Below are 24,465 nucleotides of genomic sequence, written 5' to 3'. Positions count from 1 at the left end.
TTTTTTTGCGCCCGAATTGTCACTTTTGCCAAGCATCCGATTAAAAAAAGTTGTCTTAATATTATATTTGGTTAAGCATACGTATTTTACGACATAGACTCTTTATTTTTGTTCAACGGTTAATACTACAAATAGTAGACTCATTACGTTTGTTCAACAGTTAATAATACAAAATGGTAGCATCTAATAAGCGGAATGCGTTTGGAGAAATGTCAACAAATATGTACACGATAACTATAATTATTCTGCACCATGTGCTCACCTCTTAATATATCGAAGGATGGCACTTAAAATATTTTTGTTGTGTGTTGCGCTCACTCGCTCGAAGGTTTGGAGGCGAAACTCCGTCGAACATCTGATTAAGTTTGTTGTGGCCTAGATGAGACTGGAATTCCAGTTAAAACCATTACTGAAATAGTTCATTAAAAAGGCCTCGGTCCGAAAAAAACATGGGCTTTAATGCATGTGCGTAAAGTGTCGTCCAAGATTTGCATGTGCAATTCGAAAATCGACAGACGAAAACGCAGTACTTCAATTAACGCATCCAAAAGGTTCATCTTTTAACGTACTCCTCAATGAAATGCACCAATATGATGCAGATAAACATTTGATACAGGACATAAACATAAACAGCATGGGTACTATCTCTTAATGGCATTTAAACCAGATGAGTATCGTGACTCTTTAGCAATATGCACATCTTTAGAATTTAAACACGGAGGGATACACATTGGTTTAGTAGTATGTAACCTGTATCCGGCATTCTTACGGCATTCAAAGAGTTATCTTTCGCATCTAAACATCATGTTAAATCGGATAAATGATTGAATACACAATCATATTTAAATTAACTACATCTCATTTTTGTTAGAATGAAAAAACATATCAACCCATTACTGGTATTAGGTATTTCCGCCGCTTCCGCTGTAGAAAGGTTAGATAGAACTAATATACAATCAAACATGGATACACAAAGATCTGACATACCATCAAAAGCAACAATCATTAACTCTTACTACTAGTATCAGTTGACAGAAGTTTCAAGCACTGTTCTTTTTTAAAGATTAATTTTAACTTCAACGATTTTAAGAGTCTGGCCACAAAAATATGCAGCCCAAAGAATCGTGTCTGACCCATGAACTCGCAAGTAGACGAACACACAAACGTAAAGTCTAAAGAAGTTGAATGGCAAAGTACAAAATCACCACTTAGTCCTACCGGTTGCGACAAAATCATATGATCATGCACCCTGTACATACATTATGAAAAGTTTATCATTATTGTCCCCTACCGGTTTCATCGGAGGTGACTTATGGTTTGCGCTCTGTGTGTCCGTCAGTCCAGGAGTCTGTGACTAGTGTGAGTCTGTCACACTTTTCTGGATCCTGAGATAATTTTAAAAGTTCTTAATATACTTTCATGAAACTTGAAACATGAATAGATGGCAATATGGACTTTATGCACGTCATTTCATTTTGTTCCCACGTCAAAAAATCTGGTTGCTATGGCAACAAATATATTAAAAATAATAATAATTTCTGACAATGGTGGAGCTGGTAGGGGACATATATTGTTTGGCAATAGTCTTGTTGTAATTATTATTTATATTAATTTACTATTATTTCTTTCGTTTCAGTGATATCTCCTACAACAATATCTCCTCAATAGCAATAACTGACTTCCAGTTTTTCACTCACTTGAGAGAATTGTAAGTATATAATAATAGGTCAATCAATGGTAATAAAACTATTTCAGAATGATTTCTCATGGCAACATCAAAGCGTAGTTCCAATCTGATTTATGTGTGTCCAAAAACTAGGTCACAAGGTCAAATCTAAGAAAACATTTTCACCAGTTCTTGATTAAATATGCTTAGAATGTTAATCTTCATCATCTTGACCATATCAAGGCTAAGAATGAATCTGGGTCACGTGTGTTCAAAAACTCTGTCAGCAAGTTCAATTTTTATATAAAATATTGTTACAATTGACTTTGTAGAAGGCACATTAGTCATTAATGACCCAATTTTGATAAATCATTGTCAGAATATTCATCTTGACAACATCAAGGTCATGTTTAAATCTGGGTCAAGTGGGGCTAAAAACTAAGTCCCAAGGTCAAGTCTTTGACAGCTGGTTAACCCTGAACTCAGGTAAGCGCTTTAGGGCAATCATGGTCCGATTGTTTGTTTGCATTTGTTTGCCCATATATATCAATCTTATACATTTTATCACTGTTAGTACTTACACTTTATCATAATTAAAATTTGCGTTGAACTACAATAAATAAACATTAAAAAGCTTAAATATTAACAATACAGTATATTTATTTCGATATTTGGTGATTTTTTTTGTTTTTCAGAAATATGGGCTACAATTTTATTTCAACTATTCCACTAGAAACGTTTACCAACCTGACCAACCTTCAAACATTGTATGTATACCCACTTCACAACCTGCAAAACATTTAACATGTACTCATTGCACAACCATGCTAGTTAAATCATGTTTGTAAACAGTGATCATTCCCTGAAGCTTACTTGTAGATGTTGCATGAATTACGGTATCCATATATTTCAGTAATATTTTATAATTTACAATTTTTTATTGTTTGTATGTGATTGTATTCCCGCATTGAATAAGGCCGTTACATATAATTATTTGTTATTTCTCTAGGTTCAAAATAATCAAGTTAACATTCAGTACCTGTATATTTGCTTTTTGTTTAGGCACAAAAGTACAATGTTAAGATTGAAAACCTATTTCCATAACCTCCTCTGCATTACTCTACTGAATATTCTGATCTTTGTAACATTATAACATGTGAATAAAACATATACTAGTAATTGGCATATGAAGAATATATGTTTAATACCCTCTTATAGATAGTAACGATTTAGAGCCTATAATTTTCTGTAATATACTATCTACAACTATATTATATGAGCAACATGATCATCATGTGCAAACGAGACCACAAAATATTTCGTGGTTTAATAGCGAACAGTGTAGTTCCTGACCAGATTACCGATAGATGATTGTGCTTGCTGTTCTGATAGATGATTGTGCTGGCTGTTCTGGAGCTACCCTAGCATTCCTTGATAGCATAAATGTTTATATCAAGAAAAACATGTTAGATACTAATGATTTATTACGATTATTATACATCACTCATTGTAGGATTTTGGCTGGCAATACAGATTTTGCTAGTAACTATGATCCGAATATATTCTCGGGTACCACTATAGAATCTTTGTAAGTATTACTAATGTTTTGGGGTTGGCAAACATTTTTTGTTGTGAGTTTCTTTTCTTTTTTTGCTCTACATGTACTCAAGACCATAATTGTTACTGTTTGTGTTAATACACCATAATATAAAATGATATTTATTGCAATATTTCTTTTCAAAATAGTAATACATAGCAATAGAATATTATCTTTGCATCTTTTAAGTATGTATAAGTAGACCTTGGCTTTAGAAGTCCTTTATGCTTCTTTAAATGTTGGAAAGACGTAAGTGACTTTATTAGTCAACGTTTTATTTATGTTACTTTCTTAAATAAAATGAATGTTGTGGAAGATGAAGAATGGTGTTGTTGACATGTTGCATTTAAATGTGTTCTGTAGCATCAACATACTTCAGTCAATTTTTGTTACTATGCAATATAAATAATAATAAAAAGAAACAGAGTTGTTTCCATGTCCCCAACATTTCTCTAGGTCTCTTGGACTTCAAAAATGTTGAGTTTCCAACAAATTTGGTCTCGTCCCAATTTGTGGAACATGTTATAGACATCTGTATCAATGTTTTTTTGGTGTTATTTAAACAACTCTGTATTCAATAGATATATTTCTAAAAATAAAATAAATGTTTAACTCTTTTACTTAATTAAGACTCAGCCTTTTAAATTGCTGATATATTCTTTTATTGTTTTCAATATCATAGAATCTCGTCTAGGTATGTCTATAAATAATGTCTTTGTTATCTACAGTATTCATGAACATTAAAAAAAAATTGCATTCTTATTTGGGAAAGAGATTTAACTGACCCGAAATATCAATAAAAAATCGGTATAAAATTTATGTCTGACTATAATAACATAATTGTATAAACAATATTGATGTATAAATGCTTCAGATATTCCATGCATGAGTTAAATGTATTTAAAATCAAAGAAGTTGACTTGTAATGCAATTTTAATTTGAACTTGAATAAGTATACTTTGGCAAATTAAACGGCATTACAATAAATCTCTATGACATTTTGTCGACTATTTTTAAGGAGTAAGCTGAAGTACTAAATACATATGATTTGCAATTTGATGATGTGTGGAATCACATTGATATCTTATTTCAAAGGGTTTTGATATTTATGTATTTTTAAAAGAAAAGCGGAATTTTTAAAAACATTAAGATGAAATAAAGTCTACGTCTGTGATAGTTCACTCCGAGGTTTTAGTAAAACAATGTAAATATCCCTTTCCCACTCAGAAGCAAAGTGAAAATGGCTATGTGCAAACAGCATACAACCAGAACAGCCTGCAAATAACTCGCAGTCTTTTCAGGTTTTATGTTGTTTGCTGCTCATCTAAGGGTTGGAAATGAAGCTTGAATCTAGCAACTTAGCAAGAAAGGTCTTTAATTAAATTTAATTTTCTTAGGGACTACAAACGCGTCCGTCAAAATACGTCTCTAAGAGTGAGAGGGATATATAATAATAAATGTGGGGTATGGGTGATCAGGGCTATTAAATGCTTCTTGACAAACAGATAATCATTAATGCCTATACTTTACAATAGTTTGGCACAGATTAAAACCAAACAAACCCTTTTAAAGGTATTTGTATACATTTTAAATAAATGTATGTAAGCCAAAATATCCTGGGGCCTTTGCATTGATTGCAACGTATGATGAATGTGTCTGAAATTATCCTTGACAGATTCGTTATATTGAAATCTTTAAAAATTGCATAGCTTTATGATAACTATTGTTGGTACTTATTTTCTATTGTGTTTGCTTTGGTTTGAGCTGTAGATATACATGTAGTAGTCCACTTACACTGCTGTATTACGATTGTCATAGTTACCTTTATACTTTTTTTCTTATTTATCAGTGCACATTTCAACCATTATGGCAAAGTATTTCACTATGCATGCAGATCATACTGGTTAACCCTTTCAGTGCGGGAACCGAATTTTGAAGGCCTGTGCAAACAGTTTGGATCCAGATGAGACACCACAGAACGTGGCGTCTCATCAGGATCCAAACTGTTTGCTATTCTGATGGTATTCTTTGAAAAAAATGGAAGAAAATGCTAATTTTAGAAATTTAGCAGACCACATTTAAGCAGACGACAAATTTCCCAGCATGCAAAGGGTTAACTTAATTGCATTTCCAGTTTTTTCAAATTAATGGAATACAAATGAGCCTTGCTCTGCCAAAACTAGGTATAATGCATGTTCCAAATGTATTGTCACTAATGCATGTTCCAAATGTATTGTCACAGATTTGCCTGTGCAGTCTTCAGTATGATCACGGATTAAACTTTCTGCGTTTATGGTATTTTTTGTTTAAAAAGAAGTCCATTGTTAGTGAAAATCCAGATTAGACAGTAAGAGTTGTCTCTGATGGGCCTGGGAGGACTGCACATGTTTTAAGCCCTGTTGTCTCAAAATGAGGCTAAAAAAATGTACTGATCTGATTTGTATCGTTTATTAAGAGTATCTTATTGAATCAATCACCAATACATTAGACATCAACCTATTCAATCATTTATTTTATTGCGCAGATGTTACAATTAAGAGTTACCTCATTAACCCTTACAGTGGGGGAACCGAATTTTGAAGGCCTTTGCAAACAGTTTGGATCCAGATGAGATCCAAACTGTGTGCTATTCTGATAATATTCTTTGAAAAAAATCGAAGAAAATGCTAATTTTAGAAATTCAGCAGACGACATTTTAGCAGACGACAAATTTCCCAGCATGAAAAGGGTTAAGCAATGCATGCAGTTTGAGCAGAAACATTTATTTCTTGCTGTACATAAACTACCTTTAAAAACTCCATGACACCCCTTGTCAAACATTGAATTTGCACAGCTGAGTGCTTTACATTGTAGGTACAATTTTTTTTTTATAGATTTCCCACCATGTTCTACAACATACCTAAGCACTGAGAATCAGATAGTCAAGGTGCAGTTTGGCAATCGGGTACACCTGTGCCAAAAATTATTTGATTACCGTAGTAGGCAGTAATAGCTTTGCTTTTGTTACTCATACCTTACATGTATATAGTCACTAGTATTTAGATATGTAAATTATGTAGGTACATTGGTTGTGACAGCTTCAGAAATGTCCCAATTGCGTTCATGAAATGATAGTGTACACTATTTTACCCTTTGCATGCTGGGAAATTTGTCATCTGATAAAATGTTGTCTGCTGAATTTCTAAAATTAGCATTTTCTTCGATTTTTTTCAAAGAATACTATCAGAAAAGCAAACAGTTTGGAGCCTGATGAGACGCCACGTTCTGTGGTGTCTCATCTGGATCCAAACTGTTTGCAAAGGCCTTCAAAATTCGGTTCCAGCACTGAAAGAGTTAAATGATTGTGCACATAACTCATTTCCCTGTTCAAATAAAGTTCATGTATTTCATTTAACTTAAAAAATGATAATTATAAATATCATTCTTTTAAAAAGCAATTGTTATGTATTTTTGATTTCTTTGTTGTGTTTTCATGTTTTTTTCAGCAAAATATTCACGAGTTCAAAATGCAAAACTAAGACAGATTAACAATTTAAATTGAAGCTAAAGATGATGTGTGCCCATTATATCACACATAAATACTGCTCATTACTCTATACATTACAAATTGTTTCATAATATATTCCCATTATCCACCTATTTCTAGTTTTCAACTATTGTTATACCTTCAACTAGATTCATACTAATTAAAATTTACTAGCATTATAATAGTTCGCTCATATTAAAAATACTAGATATACAAACATTAATTAATTCATACAAATATTATTTTTAGGTAAGTACATGCAATGGAGAATTGAAGAATTTTATTTTTTATGTGCATTAAAATGTATTCTTTCTTGTTTTTCAGAGATCTTAGCCACATGAAGCTCTCAAGTATAGTGAAAGACATGTTTAAACCACTGAGCAAGTTGAAAATCTTGTAAGTTGGAATGTTATCCTTACATGTACATGTATTCTATATTACTTTTTTTCAAAGCTTAGGGAATTGGGCCTTATAGATTAGCAAAAATGAAGAAGTAAGGAATAAAATGTATGTTGAGTTTTACATTGTAGTTACTAAATTTCCTCTCATGTAGCAGGATAAAAATCTTTAATAAGTCATTTTGGACAAATATGTACTTGTTGAGATTTGGAATGGGGACACATTTCAGCCCAAAATATGACCTAAAAATACTACTGGTTATTATGTGCATACATGCTCACTTATGTGTGCACTCATGTGTTTACTTATACTTGTATCTTATATAGACTAGAGAATAAGGATTTAATGCCCTAGTGTTGTGTAATTGCTCTTTGAAGTCATAATTATGACATCACGACCACTTGCGCTTAATATTTGTAAAATACGTGTTTTGCTGTTAGCAAATTGTTACTTTTGTGAAATCTGATTCCATTTTACAAAATATGCTGACTTAAACCCTTTCCCAGCCTGCGAGTAACTTCCAGTCTGTTCAGGTTTTATGCTGTTTGCTGCTTATCAGTATCTAATGGTTGGAAATGAAGCCTTTAAAACTTGAATTTAGTTAGAAAGGTATTTAATTCAATTTAACTTTTTTTTTAACTTAGTGCGTCAAAATACGTATCTTCTAGGGATGGCAACGGTTAATCGGTTAACCGGTTATCCGTTTCTTTAAGAGGTTAACCGATTACAAAATTAATATTCGGTTATTCTTGCAGAAAACGCATTTTTTTGGTTGAACGCAATAAATGCTCAAATCATTTGGTCTGGAGCTACATATGTCGAATAAGACCCATTTTTCTATGACGCGGATCAAATAATACTCAGTACGTTTGTGTTCTCGAATATAGCCAATGCCATAGTTATGTATAGCACTGCACTTTACTTTTATCGCAACTTCGAAAGTCAACTATTATAAATAAAAATAAGTTGCATTTATATATCATCATGATAGTTCTCCTTTTCCTTTTCCTAATTATCATCAATTTCAGCAGTGTCATGATTATCAATATTATCATCATTAGCAGCAGTACCAACATCAGCAGCAGTACCAGCATCAGTGGCATGTCACTGCATTTCAGTATTATTATAACCACAATTGCATCATACCCCTGTGATCAATATCATACTATTGTGTATTTTAAAAAGGGACGTGTTCGCAGATGTTCACATTATTTGAATTGTGTCACTAAAAGCCTTTAATAGCTAGATTTGAACATCGGTGCTACAGAGCTCCGGTATAAAAACAAAGACACAATTTATAAACGAAAATCAATGAAAAGTATCTGCTTAACGAAAATCCAGTGTATGTTGAAATTTCGCCCCTCATTAGCCTTTACGGACTGCACAGGCTAATCTTGGACGACACTGTACGAACATGCATGCATTTCCCACAACGCACAAGTAATTAGGCTGCAAGACAATCAACAAGACAGTGTATATTTGCATATACATGTAATTGTTTATAAACTGTCAAATACCTATAAAATACATATTTTATAGGTCTTTGTAAACATATACGTTTTTCGGATGTTTTTTTTATTTATGTGGTACAAAGACAGTCGGTTAACCGGTTAACCGGTTAACCGCTCCAATATCGAAACAGGTTAACCGATGAAGGATTTGCTCTGATTTGCCATCCCTAGTATCTACCATAAGTGAGAAAGTGTTAAAGTTGGTTCTGATCAGTTAATCTGACATAACTTCAAATATTGACTGATATAACAACTTCCTGTTCACTTAATATAAAAAAATATATCAGGCAGCGTTATATTAGGAAGATATCAATGCTGTGGTATGAATGTTCACTTACATGTTTAATGATCAGTTTTATGACTCGAACACTTGAATTTTTGGATGACAAATCTTCTGACTTGACTTTATGGTCTTGTAATTGCTGCCCTGTAGTATAAGCACACATAAGCTTTGCTTATTTTTTTGTTTAATACATTATTATATTTTGTATTTTTATTTACTACAGAAATCTTGGATACAATGGTATAACAAGCCTTGAAGCCAACCTTTTCAAGAATCTTATTTTGGAACAAATGTAAGTATCCCTAGTACTGAACTTGATTGTGTGACTTTGTCGCCTTCCTAATACATGCAGTTATGTTTGACAATTGCAATGGTGATAGTTTGTTGAAATTATTTTAGTACATCAAAATGACACACCATACAAATACTAAGTCCACATTGGATGATGGGCTGAAAGTTGGTTATTCGTGAAGTCTTCTTGTGTTGTGATTGTTTTGTTTTTGCATATGTTTATGATTATACATTTAAAAGCAATTTGTTGGTTAAATATCTATCATCTTTAAAATCAATTATAATAATTCATTTATGTATCACAACTATGACAAATAAAAGCAATAAATGATTTTTGTTCAATTATTGATGTGTCATTGTTCTGTGAATTGTAGATAGATAAAATAAATAATGAAATACTAAAATCTAAATAAAGTTTAAGTTTAAGTATTTTTTGATAGCTTAATGGATGAATTCCATGAACAAATTTAGTTTGATGCATAGTTTTTCTTTTGAAAATACTTTAAAACAACAAAACACACATTTAAATTGGGGATGCATGTAACTAGATAATTTTTACCTTATGGGTCAACATGAAATATTGTTTATATGGTTAACCCTCTCAGTGCTGGAACCGAATTTTGAAGGCCTTTGCAAACAGTTTGGATCCAGATGAGACGCCACAGAACGTTGCGTCTCATCAGGATCCAAACTATTTGCTATTTTGATAGTATTCTTTGAAAAAAATCGAAGAAAATGTTTTAAATTTTAGAAATTCAGCAGACGACAATTTAGCAGACAAATTTCCCAGCATGCAAAGGGTTAATACAAGATATTAGCCATGCTCTTGGAAAACAGGGCTTAATGCATTAGCATAACGTGTCGTCCTAGGTTAGCATGTGCATTCTGCACAGGCTAATCAGGGACAAAACTTTCCGCCTAAACAATGTATTCATTGGGAAGAGACTTCCTTTAAAATAAAAATACCATAAACACAGAAAGTGTGGTCCCTGATAAGCCAATGAGGACTGTACAGGCTAATCTGGGACGACACTTTACGCACATGTATTAACTCTTTCACTGCTGGAACCGAATTTTGAAGGACTTTGCAAACAGTTTGGATCAAGATGAGACGCCACAGAACGTGGCGTCTCATCAGGATCCAAACTGTTTGCTATTCTGAAAGTATTCTTTGAAAAAATCGAAGAAAATGCTAATTTTAGAAATTCTGCAGACAACATTTTAGCAGATGACAAATTTCCCAGCATGCAAAGGGTTAAGCCCAGCTTTTCTTAGAGCAAGGCTCATATTTTATTGTAAAAATGCAATGGACTCATTTAATATAAAATATTATATACAGTGATACTGAATAGTTGCCAGAGTGGGTCACATTAGGTCTGAAAACAAAGCGATCAAAGAATTATCTGTGACTGGTTCTTAATACACCCAAGATTATTTTCTTTAGTCAAGCTCCAATTTCTTTGTTAGTATTTAAAACTGTTTGGAGTGCTTCCAAGCTACTTTGTGAGATATATGATAGCCAGTTGTTTAATACCACAGTCCTTAGCACCTAAGTTTGTTTTCTGAATAGTATTTTAACAAGTATTTAAATTAATTTAATAAACAACAGTTAAATTTAGTTTTGAGGGAACTTATATCCACTTTCTTGAAATTTGATCATGTTTTTGGGGGGGGGGGGGGGGAGATTATAAACCATTAATTATGTACCTAATGTTACTTTCTTTATAATTGAAATATTGACCATTTTGTCATGTTTTATAAAGGCTTTGTCAAATAAGTGGTATTCAATACTTGTCATGTCTTTTGTTATGAGTTGTAAACACTTAGAATGAATTGTAATGAAGAATTTTTATTTACTATATGATTGCAGATATTGTCTTTAATGTAAAAAATAACGCAGGATATTAAAATAGAAAAATGGAGAAAATGAAACAATTATAAAGTATGGCTTGACATTCTGTATATCTATGTTAGATAGTGTTGGTTCAGTATCTTTAGAGAATATCGTTATTTCTACGTAATGAATTGTCACAGAATGTTCATGACTTAGTAGCTCACTACTTAAGGGGTAGATACACCATTTATCTACCGATACATGAAATGAGGTATCACTTCATATACTGCAATATCTCTGGACGAACCCCTTATTCCTGTAATATGAGCAGTCACTTTGTAATTCAGTGTCCCTAGACAAACCATTTATCTATATAAAATTAGGTGGCACTTCATGACTCAGTATCTCTAGATAAATACTTAATTGCTATGAAATTATATGATACTTTATTACTCTGTTTCTCTAGACAAACTCTTCATCATTATGAAATGAACTTCCACTTTATGGTTCAGTATCTCTAGACATACTCTTTATTTCTATGAAATTAGCTGCCACTTTATGGTTCAGTATCTCTAGACATACTCTTTATTTCTATAAAATTAGCTGCCACTTTATGGTTCAGTATCTCTAGACATACTCTTTATTTCTATAAAATTAGCTGCCACTTTATGGTTCAGTATTTCTAGACATACTCTATTTCTATGAAATTAGCTGCCACTTTATGGTTCAGTATCTCTAGACATACTCTTTATTTCTATGAAATTAGCTGCCACTTTATGGTTCAGTATTTCTAGAAAAACTCTTCATCATAATGAAATTAGCTGCCACTTTATGGTTCAGTATTTCTAGACAAACTCTTCATCATAATGCAATTAGCTTTCACTTTATGGTTCAGTATCTCTAGACAAACTCTTTATTTCTATGAAATCAGCTTTCACTTTATGGTATTTCTATGAAATGAGGTGTCACTTTATCACTCAGTTTTTTGCAAAAAGAACCTTTATGTATGTGCTTTGAAATGCCTTCATACCTCAGTTTATTTCCAGAGAAGCTCTTAATCTCTATAGAAATAGGTTTCATTTCAAATTTCACTTTCTTCACACAAACTCTTCTTCAGGATGTATAACAAAATTTCAAAACTTTATACAGAATTGTATTCAAAAAGATTTACGTAATTATTTTGCCAGTGTTACCATTGAAGAATGTTTACTTTTTGAGTCATTCTTTCCATTTTTAATACAGCTTGCAAAGGTAAAACCTCATTTATATTAAGTAGATAAAGATGATATGGCTTGCACTGTTGCCAAGGGGATGTGACCATGTGAAATTTGTATGAATTGCAGAATTTTGAGTGGAAACCAGCTGACTGAAAATGGTGTTCACAAAAATGCTTTTAAGAATATGTCTTCGCCCAGCATTTCATTGTGAGTTTGTCTTGAAATCATGTAATGGTATGCTTAAAATTTCTGTTTTCTTTGTCTGTAGTAGGCATTTTTGGTTTGGTTTGTTTATATATTCTATATTTATATATTCAATTTAGCACTTATTTATACACTTTTTATTGTTAAATGTACCTATATATGCTTTGATATTCGACCATGTCATACATTTTCATGCAAATCATTACCATTGAAACATTATAGAATAGTTGTTATCATGTAAACACATTTTCTTTGTTAAACTATTGAAATGTTAATGTTAAACCATTGAAACATTATAGAATAGTTGTAATCATGTAAACACATTTTATTTGTTAAACTATGTTAAGTTTTGATTGCAACCTTAAATTTTACTTCCACTCTGCTCCATGTGGACTGTTGCAGTGCCTTAATCTTTGGACTTTATGTTAAAGATATTTCAAAATTAGTAGTGAATATAAGGCCATGTCCTAATCGGGGTCTCCATGCACCCCCCCCTGGTATTAAAATATTTTCACCTATACCAAGTTGTTTAGTAACTCAAGTAAGTAAATTTTTTCACTTGTCCTCAAAGATAAACTCAATTGAAAGTGTTCATATCAACCAGTTTCCATGGCAACCACGACTCAAAATTGGAAAACAGACCAGGGCGACTATATCACATCATTATTATATTATATCTTATCGTAATACAAACAAATTAGTTTTAAACAAAGGCTACACATTGTGCTTTATTTTAAAGACCTAATTATATATTTATCTCATTTGCATATTCATGAATATTAATGAGAAACTAGCAAAATCGGGTAAAATATATATTAATGATCATAACTTTGTAACTATACAATCAAGTTTGATGAATTTGGTGTTTATACCTAGGTTTCAAGGGGCAAAGAACACATAAAGATCATCAAAACTTGTTTAAGTTTACAATAGGACACATAAATCCAACATGGCGTCCAAAAAGGCCGTTAAGATGGCTGCCAAAACCTATAAATGATCATAACTATGTAAATATCCACTCAAATTTGATTTTTTTGGTGGCCATACATAGGTTTCAAGGGCCAAAGAACACATTAAGATCATCAAACATTGTTTAAGTTTATCATATAATAATGATGTGATATAGTCGCTCTGGTCCGTTTTCCAATTTTGAGTCGCGGTTGCCATGGAAACTGGTTGATATGAACACTTTCAATTGAGTTTATCTTTGAGGACAAGTGAAAAAATTTACTTACTTGAGTTACTGAACAACTTGGTATAGCTGAAAATTAATCCCAGTGAGGGGTGCATGGAGACCCCAATTAGGACATGGCCTATATCAATAAGCAGTATTAAAAGGTCTAAATTGTTTCAAAAATGAATGTGATAGTGTTTATTCCGTCGCTGCTCTTCAAAAAGTTTCAACTGTTTGGAAATTATAATTTTCACCTGTTTCCTATGCAGCTTCTATTTTGTTAAGAACCAAATACAAAAGTTCATTTTTGATAGATTTTAAGTAGTGTAAAATAATAGTAAATAATAAGGGATGCAAGAGGTTAATCAGTACCTTTGTGGTTACAAACAGGGGGGACGTTTTGATAATTGGCGCTTTTGTTTTGGTTTAGTCGCGAAAATTAAAAGGGAACTGCGGGGATTGGGGGCTATTAACAAAGACGTAATTGACATCTTTATCTAACTCGAGTTAAAAATCAGTTGAGACATTGGACGGCTTATTTTGATGTTTTGTTAAGCAATATCCAACATGATAGTTTGCAATAATAGTGTTTGTAATTAACAATTTTATCAAGAATTGCATTCATAGTTTAAAACTTGTTGAGTTAACATTGTATTTGTTTTATCAGAATGTAATGTTATTGATAGTAATTTACATCACAAACATTGCCACCACTACCGTCTGAAGCAAGTTTTATTTAAGAAAGTCATTTATTAAACTCATTTAATTAATAAACATCAATAAAAAAAAGTAAAATGAATCATTTGTGCAATTGCAATTTGGAAAGGGTACGTTAACAATCATGAGAGTTAACTACCAACCCGATGGCGACCTGTTGACATGGTGGTGTGAAAATAAAAAATGTTTCCCAACAATTTTGCCTACGTGGTTCGGAAGCTTTTGTCCATGCCATTGACATCTGTGCCATCAAAGCTCACAAAGGCATCATTTCCAAGCTAATAAACAGAATCATTTTCTTGACCAAATATCATTGTTGTTTTGTGCATGTTCTGCATAAACATGTATGTTTGCGGAGTTGCTGAACTGTTGGCTAGTGTTCCACTAGTTTAAACAATTATTTAAAATCATTTTTATATTATGTTAAGTTTAGTTTAAACAATAAAAAAAGAACGAACAAAAAACAAAAAAACATTATAGTGAGCAAAAGGACCCGAACGTTATATATGCGGCCCAACCAAGAATAATTTAATGACACGTAAAAATGAACATTGTGTAGTTATAACTTTCAACTTTTATGCGTTTACACAGGAAAAATAATCACAAAACAAAGCTACATTTGCAAAATTATTGAAATAAATGTTATAATACCTTTTCATTAAGAAATTTAAATGTTATCAACGCAAGCGATCTCAAATTACTTTCGTTTCTACATGTACAAGTGGTATGACATGTTTAATGTATACGTATTTTTACTACTAAAGATTTTTTGGTAAACCAGTTAATAACTGGTTATGTGAAAAGGTTAACCAGTTTTTTTGAAGCCTCTTGTATCCTTACATTTCATACTTCTAAATGTTTCTAAAAAATAGTTCATTTGCAGAGCTCTGAAACTGATGTCTTGTGTATGGGATGACCTGCCTGAGAGAACGAATTAACAAGCATTTTGCATTGCATGTTGTAAAAATTGTTTAACTGATAAATTATATGTTCACTTACTAGCTCAATTTTTTTCATATTGAAAATATTTTCAAAAGCATTTAATAACATATAGGGATTACGATACATATACATAGATCCTGGGACCCCCCGTCCTTTGTCATATCTTTATAGATTAAGGGAGTCATATAGACAAATAAGGCTTAAATAGTTAAGAAATCATAAGAACAATACGAACATAATAATAATAATAAAAATCATCTGTATTGATTAAGACCCACAATATATTCCCTTTTCGTTAAATGCTGATTTGGACATGATGGCAGATTAAGGACAGCGGCAACATAAGGCACTGCACAATTTCTCTTGTAATCAATCTCTTTCTGTTAAATTCCTTTTTTTCTTGACCATATTTGATTTCCTATTTGTAGTCCGAATTCAAATATCAGATTTTTCTTTGATTTTTTTCATATTGTACTGCTTTTACTAACACATTTTTCCCCATATATAATAACTCATGAACTCTGCTTTTCAATGCGAAAGATAACAGCCAACCCTTCTGTGTAATGATGAATTTTCAATATGATGTATATACATGTGCAACAAATGCAATGTGTTTTCTTTAATTGTTATACATGCAAAAACTTCAAATATTTCAATGCATGACTCCAAAATGGTGTAAGACATAAATTATATTTGCTGTTTTCTTTTTCTTTTTATTTAATGAAAACAAAACCAACTCCATGCAAAATTATGAGTAAAATTGTACAAATTGGTTTATAAATGCAGTTATTATTATGCTACCTCCTCATAAAGATAGGGTCGAAATAGAATATGTTCAACTATTGTTAAACCATGATCCAGCAGCAGTGTTGTTGTTTTTATGCCCCCCAGAACATAGGTTCTGGGCGCATATTAATATCGCATCGTCCATCAGTAAGTCAGTCAGTCCATCCGGATTAGTTTCCGCTCAATAAGTCAAGCAATTGTCATCAGATCTTCACCAAACTTCATGACAATGTGTAAGGCAATAACATCTTGGTCAATCGGCCAAATTGACCCAGACACTCTTGAGTTACGGCCCTTGAATTATCGTAAAATTGTTTTTTTTCTTGTTTCGGCTCAATAACTCAAGCAATTGTCATCAGATCTTCACCAAACTTCATGAAAATGTGTAAGGCAATAAAATCTGGGTCAATTTTGATAATTGGCCAAATTGGCCTAGACACTCCTGAGTTACGGCCCTTGAATAATCGTAAAATTGGGTTTTTTCCTTTATCCGCTCAATAACTCTAGCAAATGTCATAGGATCTTCGCCACACTTTTTGAAAATGTGTAAGGCACTAACATCTAGGCCAAGTTCGATAATCAGCCAGATTGACCCAGGCACTCCTGAGTTGCGGCCCTTGAATCATAGAAAAATTGTATTTTTTCTCTTTTCCGCTCAATAACTTGAGCAATTGTCATCAGATCTTCACCAAACTTCAAGAAAATGTGTAAAGCAATAACATCTGGGGCAAGTTTAGTAATCAGCTAAATTGACCCAGACACTCCTGAGTTACTGCCCTTGAATCATAGTAAAATTGGGGTTTTAGCTCACCTGATTGCTCAGGTGAGCTTTTGTGACAGGTCTTTGTCCCTCGTATGTCCGTCCTTCTGTAAACATTTGCTCGTAAACACTCTAGAGGCCACATTTCTTGTCCCATCTTCATGAAACCTGGTCAGAAGCATTGTCCCAATGAAATCTCGGCTGAGTTCGAAGTTGGGTTGTGCTGGGTCAAAAACTAGGTCACTAGGTCAAAAAAAAGAAAAACCTTGTAAACACTGTAGAAGTCACATTTCAAGCCCAATCTTCATGTAACTTTGTCAAAATGTTTGTCTTAATGATATCTTGGTTGAGTTCAAAAGTGGTTCCGATCCGTTGAAAAACATGGCCGCCAGTGGGCGGGGCAGTTTTCCTTATTTGGCTTTAGAGAAACCTTGTAAACACTCTAGAAGTCACAATTTTTGTCCAATCATCATGAAAATTGGTCAAAGCATTGGTTCAATTGATGTCTCAGACAAGTTCAAAAATGGTTGAGATCAGTGAAAAAACATGGCCGCCAGTGGGCGGGGCATTTTTCTTCTGTATGTATTTAGTGGCAGTTTTCCCTATTTGGCTATAGAGAAACCTTGTAAACACTCTAAAAGTCACAATTTTTGCCTAATCATCATGAAAGTTGGTCAAAACATTGGTTTTATTGATATCTCGGACAAGTTTGAAAATGGTCAGGATCGGTAAAAAAAACATGGCCGCCAGTGGGCGGGGCATTTTTCTCTATATGTTTATAGGGAAAACACGTGAACACAGTAGAAGTCACATTTTTGGCCCAATTTTCATGAAATTTGCTCAGAACATTTGTTTTGTTGATACGAGAGTTGAGTTAAAAAATGGTTCCGGTCAGTTAAATAACATGGCTGCTGGGAGGGGGGCAGTTTTCTCATAATGCCCCCCCCCCCCCCCTTTCGAAGAAGAGGGGGTATATTGTTTTGCTCATGTCGGTTCGTCCGTCCACCAGATGGTTTCCGGATGATAACTCAAGAGCGCTTATGCCAAGGATCATGAAACTTCATAGGTTCATTGATCATGACTCCCAGATGACCCCTATTGATTTTCAAATCAATAGGTCAAAGGTCAAGGTCAAGATGACCCGAAATAGTAAAATGGTTTCAGGATGACTTGCAGATGACCCCTATTGATTTTCAGGTCACTAGGTTAAAGGTCAAGGTCACGGTGACCCAAAGCAGTAAAATGGTTTCCGGATGATAATTCAAGAACGCTTATGCCTAGGATCATAAAACTTCATAGATACATTGATCATAGCTCGCAGATAACCCATATTGATTTTCAGGTCACTAGATCAACGGTCAAGGTCACGATGACCCAAAATAGTAAAATGGTTACCGGATGATTACTTAAGAACGCTTAGGCCTAGGATCATGAAACTTCATAGGTACATTGATCATAATTCGTAGATGACCCCTATTGATTTTCAGGTCACTAGGTCAAAGGTCAAGGTCACGATGACCCAAAATTGTAAAATGATTTCCGTATGATAACTCAAGAACGCTTAGGCCTAGGACCATTAAACTTCATAGGTACATTGATCATGACTCGTAGATGACCCCTATTGACTTTCAGGTTACTAGGTCAAAGGTCAAGGTCATGGTGACACAAATTAGTAAAATGGTTTCCAGATGATAACTCAAGAACGCTTATGCCGAGGATCATAAAACTTCATAGGTACATTGATCATGACTCGAAGATGACCTCTATTGATTTTCAGGTCACTAAGTCAAAGGTCAAAGTCACGGTGACCTGAAATAGTAAAATGGTTTCAGGATGATAACTCAAGAACGCTAATGCCTAGGATCATGAAACTTCATAGGTACAAGGATCATAACTCGCAGATGACTCCTATTGATTTTCAGGTCACTAGGTCAAAGGTCAAGGTCACAGTGACCTGAAATAGTAAAATCGCTTCTGGATGATAACTCAAGAACACTTATGCCTAGGATCATGAAACTAAATAGGTATATTGATCATGACTCGCAGATGACCCCTATTGATTATCAGGTCACTAGGTCAACGGTTAAGGTCACAGTGCCAAAAAACGTATTCACACAATGGCTGTCAAGGTCACGATGACTCAACTTAGAAAAATGGTTTCCGGATGATAACTCAAGAATACTTACGCCTAGGATCATGAAACTTCATAGGTACATTGATCATGACTCGCAGATGAAATTATGATGAAAGTTGACCAGGATGTTTGTCTGGACAATATCTAAGTCAAGTTTGACATTTGGTAAAGATTGAATGAACCGACTCCTCTCAGGTGAGCAAACTAGGGCCATCTTGGCCCTCTTGTTTCTCGTTTCTGCTCAATAACTCCAGCAAATGTCATAGGATCTCTGCCACACTTCATAAAAATGTGTAGGGCAATAACATCTAGGTCAAGTTCGATAATCGGCCAAATTGACTCAGACACTCTTGAGTTACGGCCCTTGAATCATCGAAAAATTGTATTTTTTTCTCATTTTCGCTCAATAACTCTAGTTAATGTCATAGGATATCTGCCACACTTCATGAAAATGTGTAAGGTCATCAGATCTAGGTCAAGTTTGATAATCAGCCAAATTGACTAAGACACTCCTGTGTTACAGCCCTTGAACCATCGAAAAATTGAGTTTTTTCCTTATGTTACGAAGTTGTGCATGTTGGATTGTTATTGTCCTATATCAAAACTTTACTTTTTTATGCCCCCCGGTAGGATGGCATATAGCAGTCGAGCTGTTCGTTCGTCTTTCTGTCCGTCTGTCGCACTTTTGCGTTTCGGTTTCGAAAAATGCTTGTAACTTCTATGTTGATTCAGACCTTCATATTTGGTATGCATGTGTATATGGACAAGGCCTTTTCATATGCACACAAATTTTGACCCCTTTGACCTTGAACTTGAATTTAGGGTCAGCGTTTAGGTTTCGAAATCTGCGTTTAGTTTTCGAAAAAGCGTTTTTTGGGGCATATGTCTTCCGATGGAGACAGCTATTTTTTTGTTCAATTTCAGGGCTTGTATTTGACCAATGACCATTCCCAATGGAAAAAAGTTTATATGTTTCTGAAAAGGGACCTAAAAATTCTCTATTGGAGGTTTCAACAAATTATTTATTTTAGATCTTTTAGTTGAACCTTAGTCAATATAATATCATCATCATATTTATTCACAATTTTGAAGCATTTGTTAGTAAAACAACAACAACACTAATATCCCAATTTTAGTCAAAACACTACAATTTTTTCTTATCAAAGGGGACCCAGCCCCATTCCCAAAATGGTTGGATTTTTGTTTGTCGGATTTTTGTTTGTCCAGTAATGAGCAGACCCCATAGCAGTGGAAGTTTATGGTTTACTATGGCTGAGAGAACCATAATAGTATTGTTTCTAAGCATGTTACACCACAGTTAAGCATTTTAGTCCGCAGTTTAGCATGTTAGTTCACAGTTTAGCATGTAGTCCACTATGATTGAGCATTTCAGTCCACAACTGAACATGTTAGTTCACAGTTTAGCATGTAGTCCACTATGATTGAGCATTTCAGTCCACAACTGAGCATGTTAGTTCACAGTTTAGCATGTAGTCCACTATGATTGAGCATTTCAGTCCACAACTGAGCATGTTAGTTCACAGTTGAGCATGTTAGTCCACTACATGTAAGTCTCTATTTAGTTCATGTGAGTCCACTATTGAGAATGTTAATCCACACTTGAACATGTTTTAGTCCCTAATGGATCATGTTAGTCCACAGTTGAGCATGTTAGTCCGCTACATGTAAGTCTCTATTTAGTTCATGTAAGTCCACTGTTGAGCATGTTAGTCTGCAGCAAAGACAGCATTATATTTACAACACATATCCGTGTTGTTAATTAATGAAATATTTCTTTAAGAAAGCTCATTTACAAGCAATATTTTCTCTGCTGAATGACTTGCATAGTGACTGCTTACTTTTAGTTATGTAATAAAAAACTGCTCTTCTACCCTCTAAAAATATATCATTTTTTTATCTCTTACTTAATTTTTGTAACAGCAACATATGTATCATGGCTATTGAGGTGACCAGGTAACTAATCATTGGATGGGACACATTTACTTACTTATGTATTTATTTATGCTGCCGACAAAATGTTTTTATCTGGCAACCTGAGCAACACTCCCAGAGTGATACTCCAGAAGTAACAACATGCATTTCTTAACCCAATTATGCCCAGTGGACTCTCCCATCCTTCAAAATTGGATCAATTTATTTCCAAAATTAGGGATGTCTAGTATACTTATTTCTATATTTAGAATATTTCTTACAGAAATTCCTTTCAGCAAACAGCGCAGACCCAGATGAGACGCTGCATTATGCGGCGTCTCATCTGGGTCTACGCTGTTTGCAATGTCCTTTTTTCAGGACGCTAGGCATAAATGGGTTAATATCTATTATTCAATAGATCAATTTGAAACAAAAATTTTAGTGGTCCATTAAAAGCTTACAGAATGCATTATGTACGGATGTTTATTTTTTTAATAACAGATGTGAAATGATAGCATAAGGTTTTAAATTATCAATATTGAATTTTTTACTTAGGGCTTAGATGAATAATAAAGATTGGTTATTTTTTCTTCACAGGAAAAATTGATAGAAAAAATGAGTGCATATTGATTTGCATTTTTATTAAACCGTTTTTAAGCTCATACATTACAGATAAAAACAACTTGTATATCACTATTTCGTTTAATGTTACTACTGTAGTACCCTTTTTATAAACATGTGGTATAAATGTTATTCATGTATCATTATTTCTTGTAATGTTATTGCTGTATTGTTTTAACTGCATATTATATCAATATATTTGGGATATATTTTTAATGACATAATACATGTACTTTGAATCTTGATTTCTTGCTTATCTTTTTCAGAGACCTGAGTAACAACCAAATATCATCAGTTTCAAGTGATGCCCTGGATGATGCAGATGTTGTAACTAGTCTGTAAGCATTCAAACTTCAATCATATATTCAGATCATTAACCCTTGTAGTGCTTGAACCGTATTGTAAAGGCCTTTGCAAACAGTTTGGATCCAGATCAGACGCCACAAAACGTGGCGTCTGATCAGGATCCAAACTGTTTGCTATTCTGATATAGGTCTTTGAAAAAAGTGAAGAAAATGATGATTTAAAAAATTCAGCAGACACCAATTTAGCAGACGACAAATATCCCAGCATGCAAAGGGTTAATGGTAACCAGGGAACCCCTCTGAGCAAACAGGGTTTAATGCATGTGCGTAATTTGTCATCCCTGATTAATCAGGGATTACTTTTTTGAGTTAACTGGATTCTTGCTAAGAAGAATGATACTTTAAATGAAAATTACCATCAAAGCGGAATGTGTTGTCCCAGATTAGCCTGTGTGGACTGCATCAACTAATCTAGGATGACACTGTACGCACATGCATTAATCCCTGTTTACCCCAAAAGAGACTCATATACATTGCACTTTATTATACTTCATCCTGTGTTCATAACAAATATTTTAACAAAATATCATATAATTATGTACTCATTATTTTTCGGAAGATTGTATGTTTTTTGCAATACATATTTGCATGAACGTATTTGAATTTGACGTAATTAAAGATATACAAACATGTACCCGGTATACAAATATTTAGTATGTAATAATAGTGTAATATTCAATAAAATATTCAATAAAAAATATAATAAATATGAATATTTATTTATGCTGCTTAATTATACCCCCACAAACAAAGTTTAGGGGGGTATATAGGAATGAACTTGTCTGTCGGTCGGTCTGTCGGTCTGTCTGTCGGTCCGTATTAATTAAGTGTACGCTCTGTAATTCAAGTAGTTTTCATCTGATCTTCACAAAACTTGGTCAGAAGTTGTAACTACATGATGTCTAGGCAAAGTTCGAACATGGGCCTTGCCGGGTCAAAAACTAGGTCACGGGGTCACTTAGTGCGTTTTACACATTCAGCATGTTGTCTGCTCTCTAATTCAAGTAGTTTTCATCCGATCTTCACCAAACTTGGTCAGAAGTTGTATCTAGATGATCTTAAGGCCAAGTTCGAACATGGGGCTTGCGGGGTCAAAAACTAGGTCACGGGGTCATTTAGTGCGTTTTTTAACATTCAGCATGGTGTCCTCTCTCTTATTCAAGTAGTTTTCATCCGATCTTCACCAAACTTGGTCAGAAGTATATCTAGATGATCTGAAGGCCAAGTTTGAACATGGGCAATGCCAGATAAAAAACTAGGTCACAGGGTCACTTAGTATGTTTTACACATTGAGCATGGTGTCCGCTCTCTATTTCAAGAAGTTTAAATCCGATCTTCACCACACTTGGTCAGAATTTGTAACTACACGATGTGTAGGTCAAGTTCGAACATGGGCCATGCCGGGTCAAAAACTAGGTCACGGGGTCACTTAGTGCGTTTTAAACCTCACCATGTTGTCCGCTCTCTAATTCAAGTAGTTTTTATCCAATCTTCACCAAAATTGGTCAGAAGTTGTATCTTGATAATGTCTGGGGCAAGTTTGAATATGGGTCATGCCGGGTAAAAAAGGTCACGGGGTCTTAGTGCGTTTTAAACATCACAATGTTTTCTGCTCTCTAATTCAATTAGTTTTCATCCAATCTTCACCAAACTTGGTCAGAAGTTGTATCTAGGTGATGTCTAGGTCAAGTATGAATATGGGTCATGCTGGGTCAAAAACTAAGTCACGGGGTATCTTAGTGCGTTTTAAACCTCACCATGTTGTCTGCTCTCTAATTCAAGTAGTTTTCATCCAATCCTCACCAAACTTTGTCACAAGTTTTATCTAAATGATCTCTAGGACAAGTTTGAACATGGGCCATTCCAGGCTTAAAACTAGGTCACGGGGTCACTCAGTGTGTTTTTTAACATTCAGCATGGTGTCCGCTCTCTAGATCAAGTAGTTTACATCCGATCTTCACCAAACTTGGTCAGAAGTTTTATGGAGATGATCTTAAGGCCAAGTTAGATCATTGGCCTTTCTGGGTCAAAAACTAGGTCACTTAGTGCGTTTTAAAAATTAAGCATGGTGTCCGCTGTTTTTTGTGAAGACGACATGCAAAATATTATGTGTCAATGCGACATGTGGGTTTTTTTTGTCACGTCTGTGACAAAGCTCTAGTTTTTAATGGTATCAATAATGTGCAAATTCATCAGAACCAATCATGCCATTAAAATGTTTTATTTTATGCTTTCCTGTGGTTTATAGAGAAATATCAACGAATTAAAACTGATAATTTCACTGTTTGAAACAGTGAAAATTATCTGTGAAAATTATCAAATTCTGTTAAATTACATAATTTTTTTGACGAAATGACGTCATTATCAAAGCGATATTCTTTAGTTAAACTTTTTAACAATGTTTATAAACAGTGAAAAAAAACATATAATAAAATGAAAATTTGTTGGATTCGGTGGAATATCAATTTTAATTCACTCGTCATCATATAAAATATATATTTTACTC

At 33.8% G+C, this 24,465-nt stretch overlaps 1 protein-coding gene across 7 annotated transcripts in view; it reads left to right on the top strand.

Moving 5' to 3' along the window:
- LOC127866766 (uncharacterized) overlaps positions 1-24,465 on the top strand; it is a 98,959-nt gene that overhangs the window by 32,141 nt on the left and 42,353 nt on the right. For 5 of the 7 annotated variants that reach the window (XM_052407552.1, XM_052407555.1, XM_052407551.1 and 2 more), the window contains exons 3-9: positions 1,637-1,708; positions 2,362-2,433; positions 3,180-3,254; positions 7,114-7,185; positions 9,206-9,274; positions 12,451-12,531; positions 21,861-21,932. In XM_052407552.1, coding sequence (XP_052263512.1) covers positions 1,637-1,708; positions 2,362-2,433; positions 3,180-3,254; positions 7,114-7,185; positions 9,206-9,274; positions 12,451-12,531; positions 21,861-21,932 — 513 coding nt within the window. The remainder of the gene's footprint in view (positions 1-1,636; positions 1,709-2,361; positions 2,434-3,179; positions 3,255-7,113; positions 7,186-9,205; positions 9,275-12,450; positions 12,532-21,860; positions 21,933-24,465) is intronic. The other 2 variants (XM_052407553.1, XM_052407554.1) reach the window with 2 other exon arrangements.

This window comes from Dreissena polymorpha, chromosome 2, assembly GCF_020536995.1.
Source record: "Dreissena polymorpha isolate Duluth1 chromosome 2, UMN_Dpol_1.0, whole genome shotgun sequence".
NCBI lineage: Eukaryota > Metazoa > Mollusca > Bivalvia > Myida > Dreissenidae > Dreissena > Dreissena polymorpha.
This window is presented reverse-complemented; position numbering and strand designations above follow the sequence as displayed.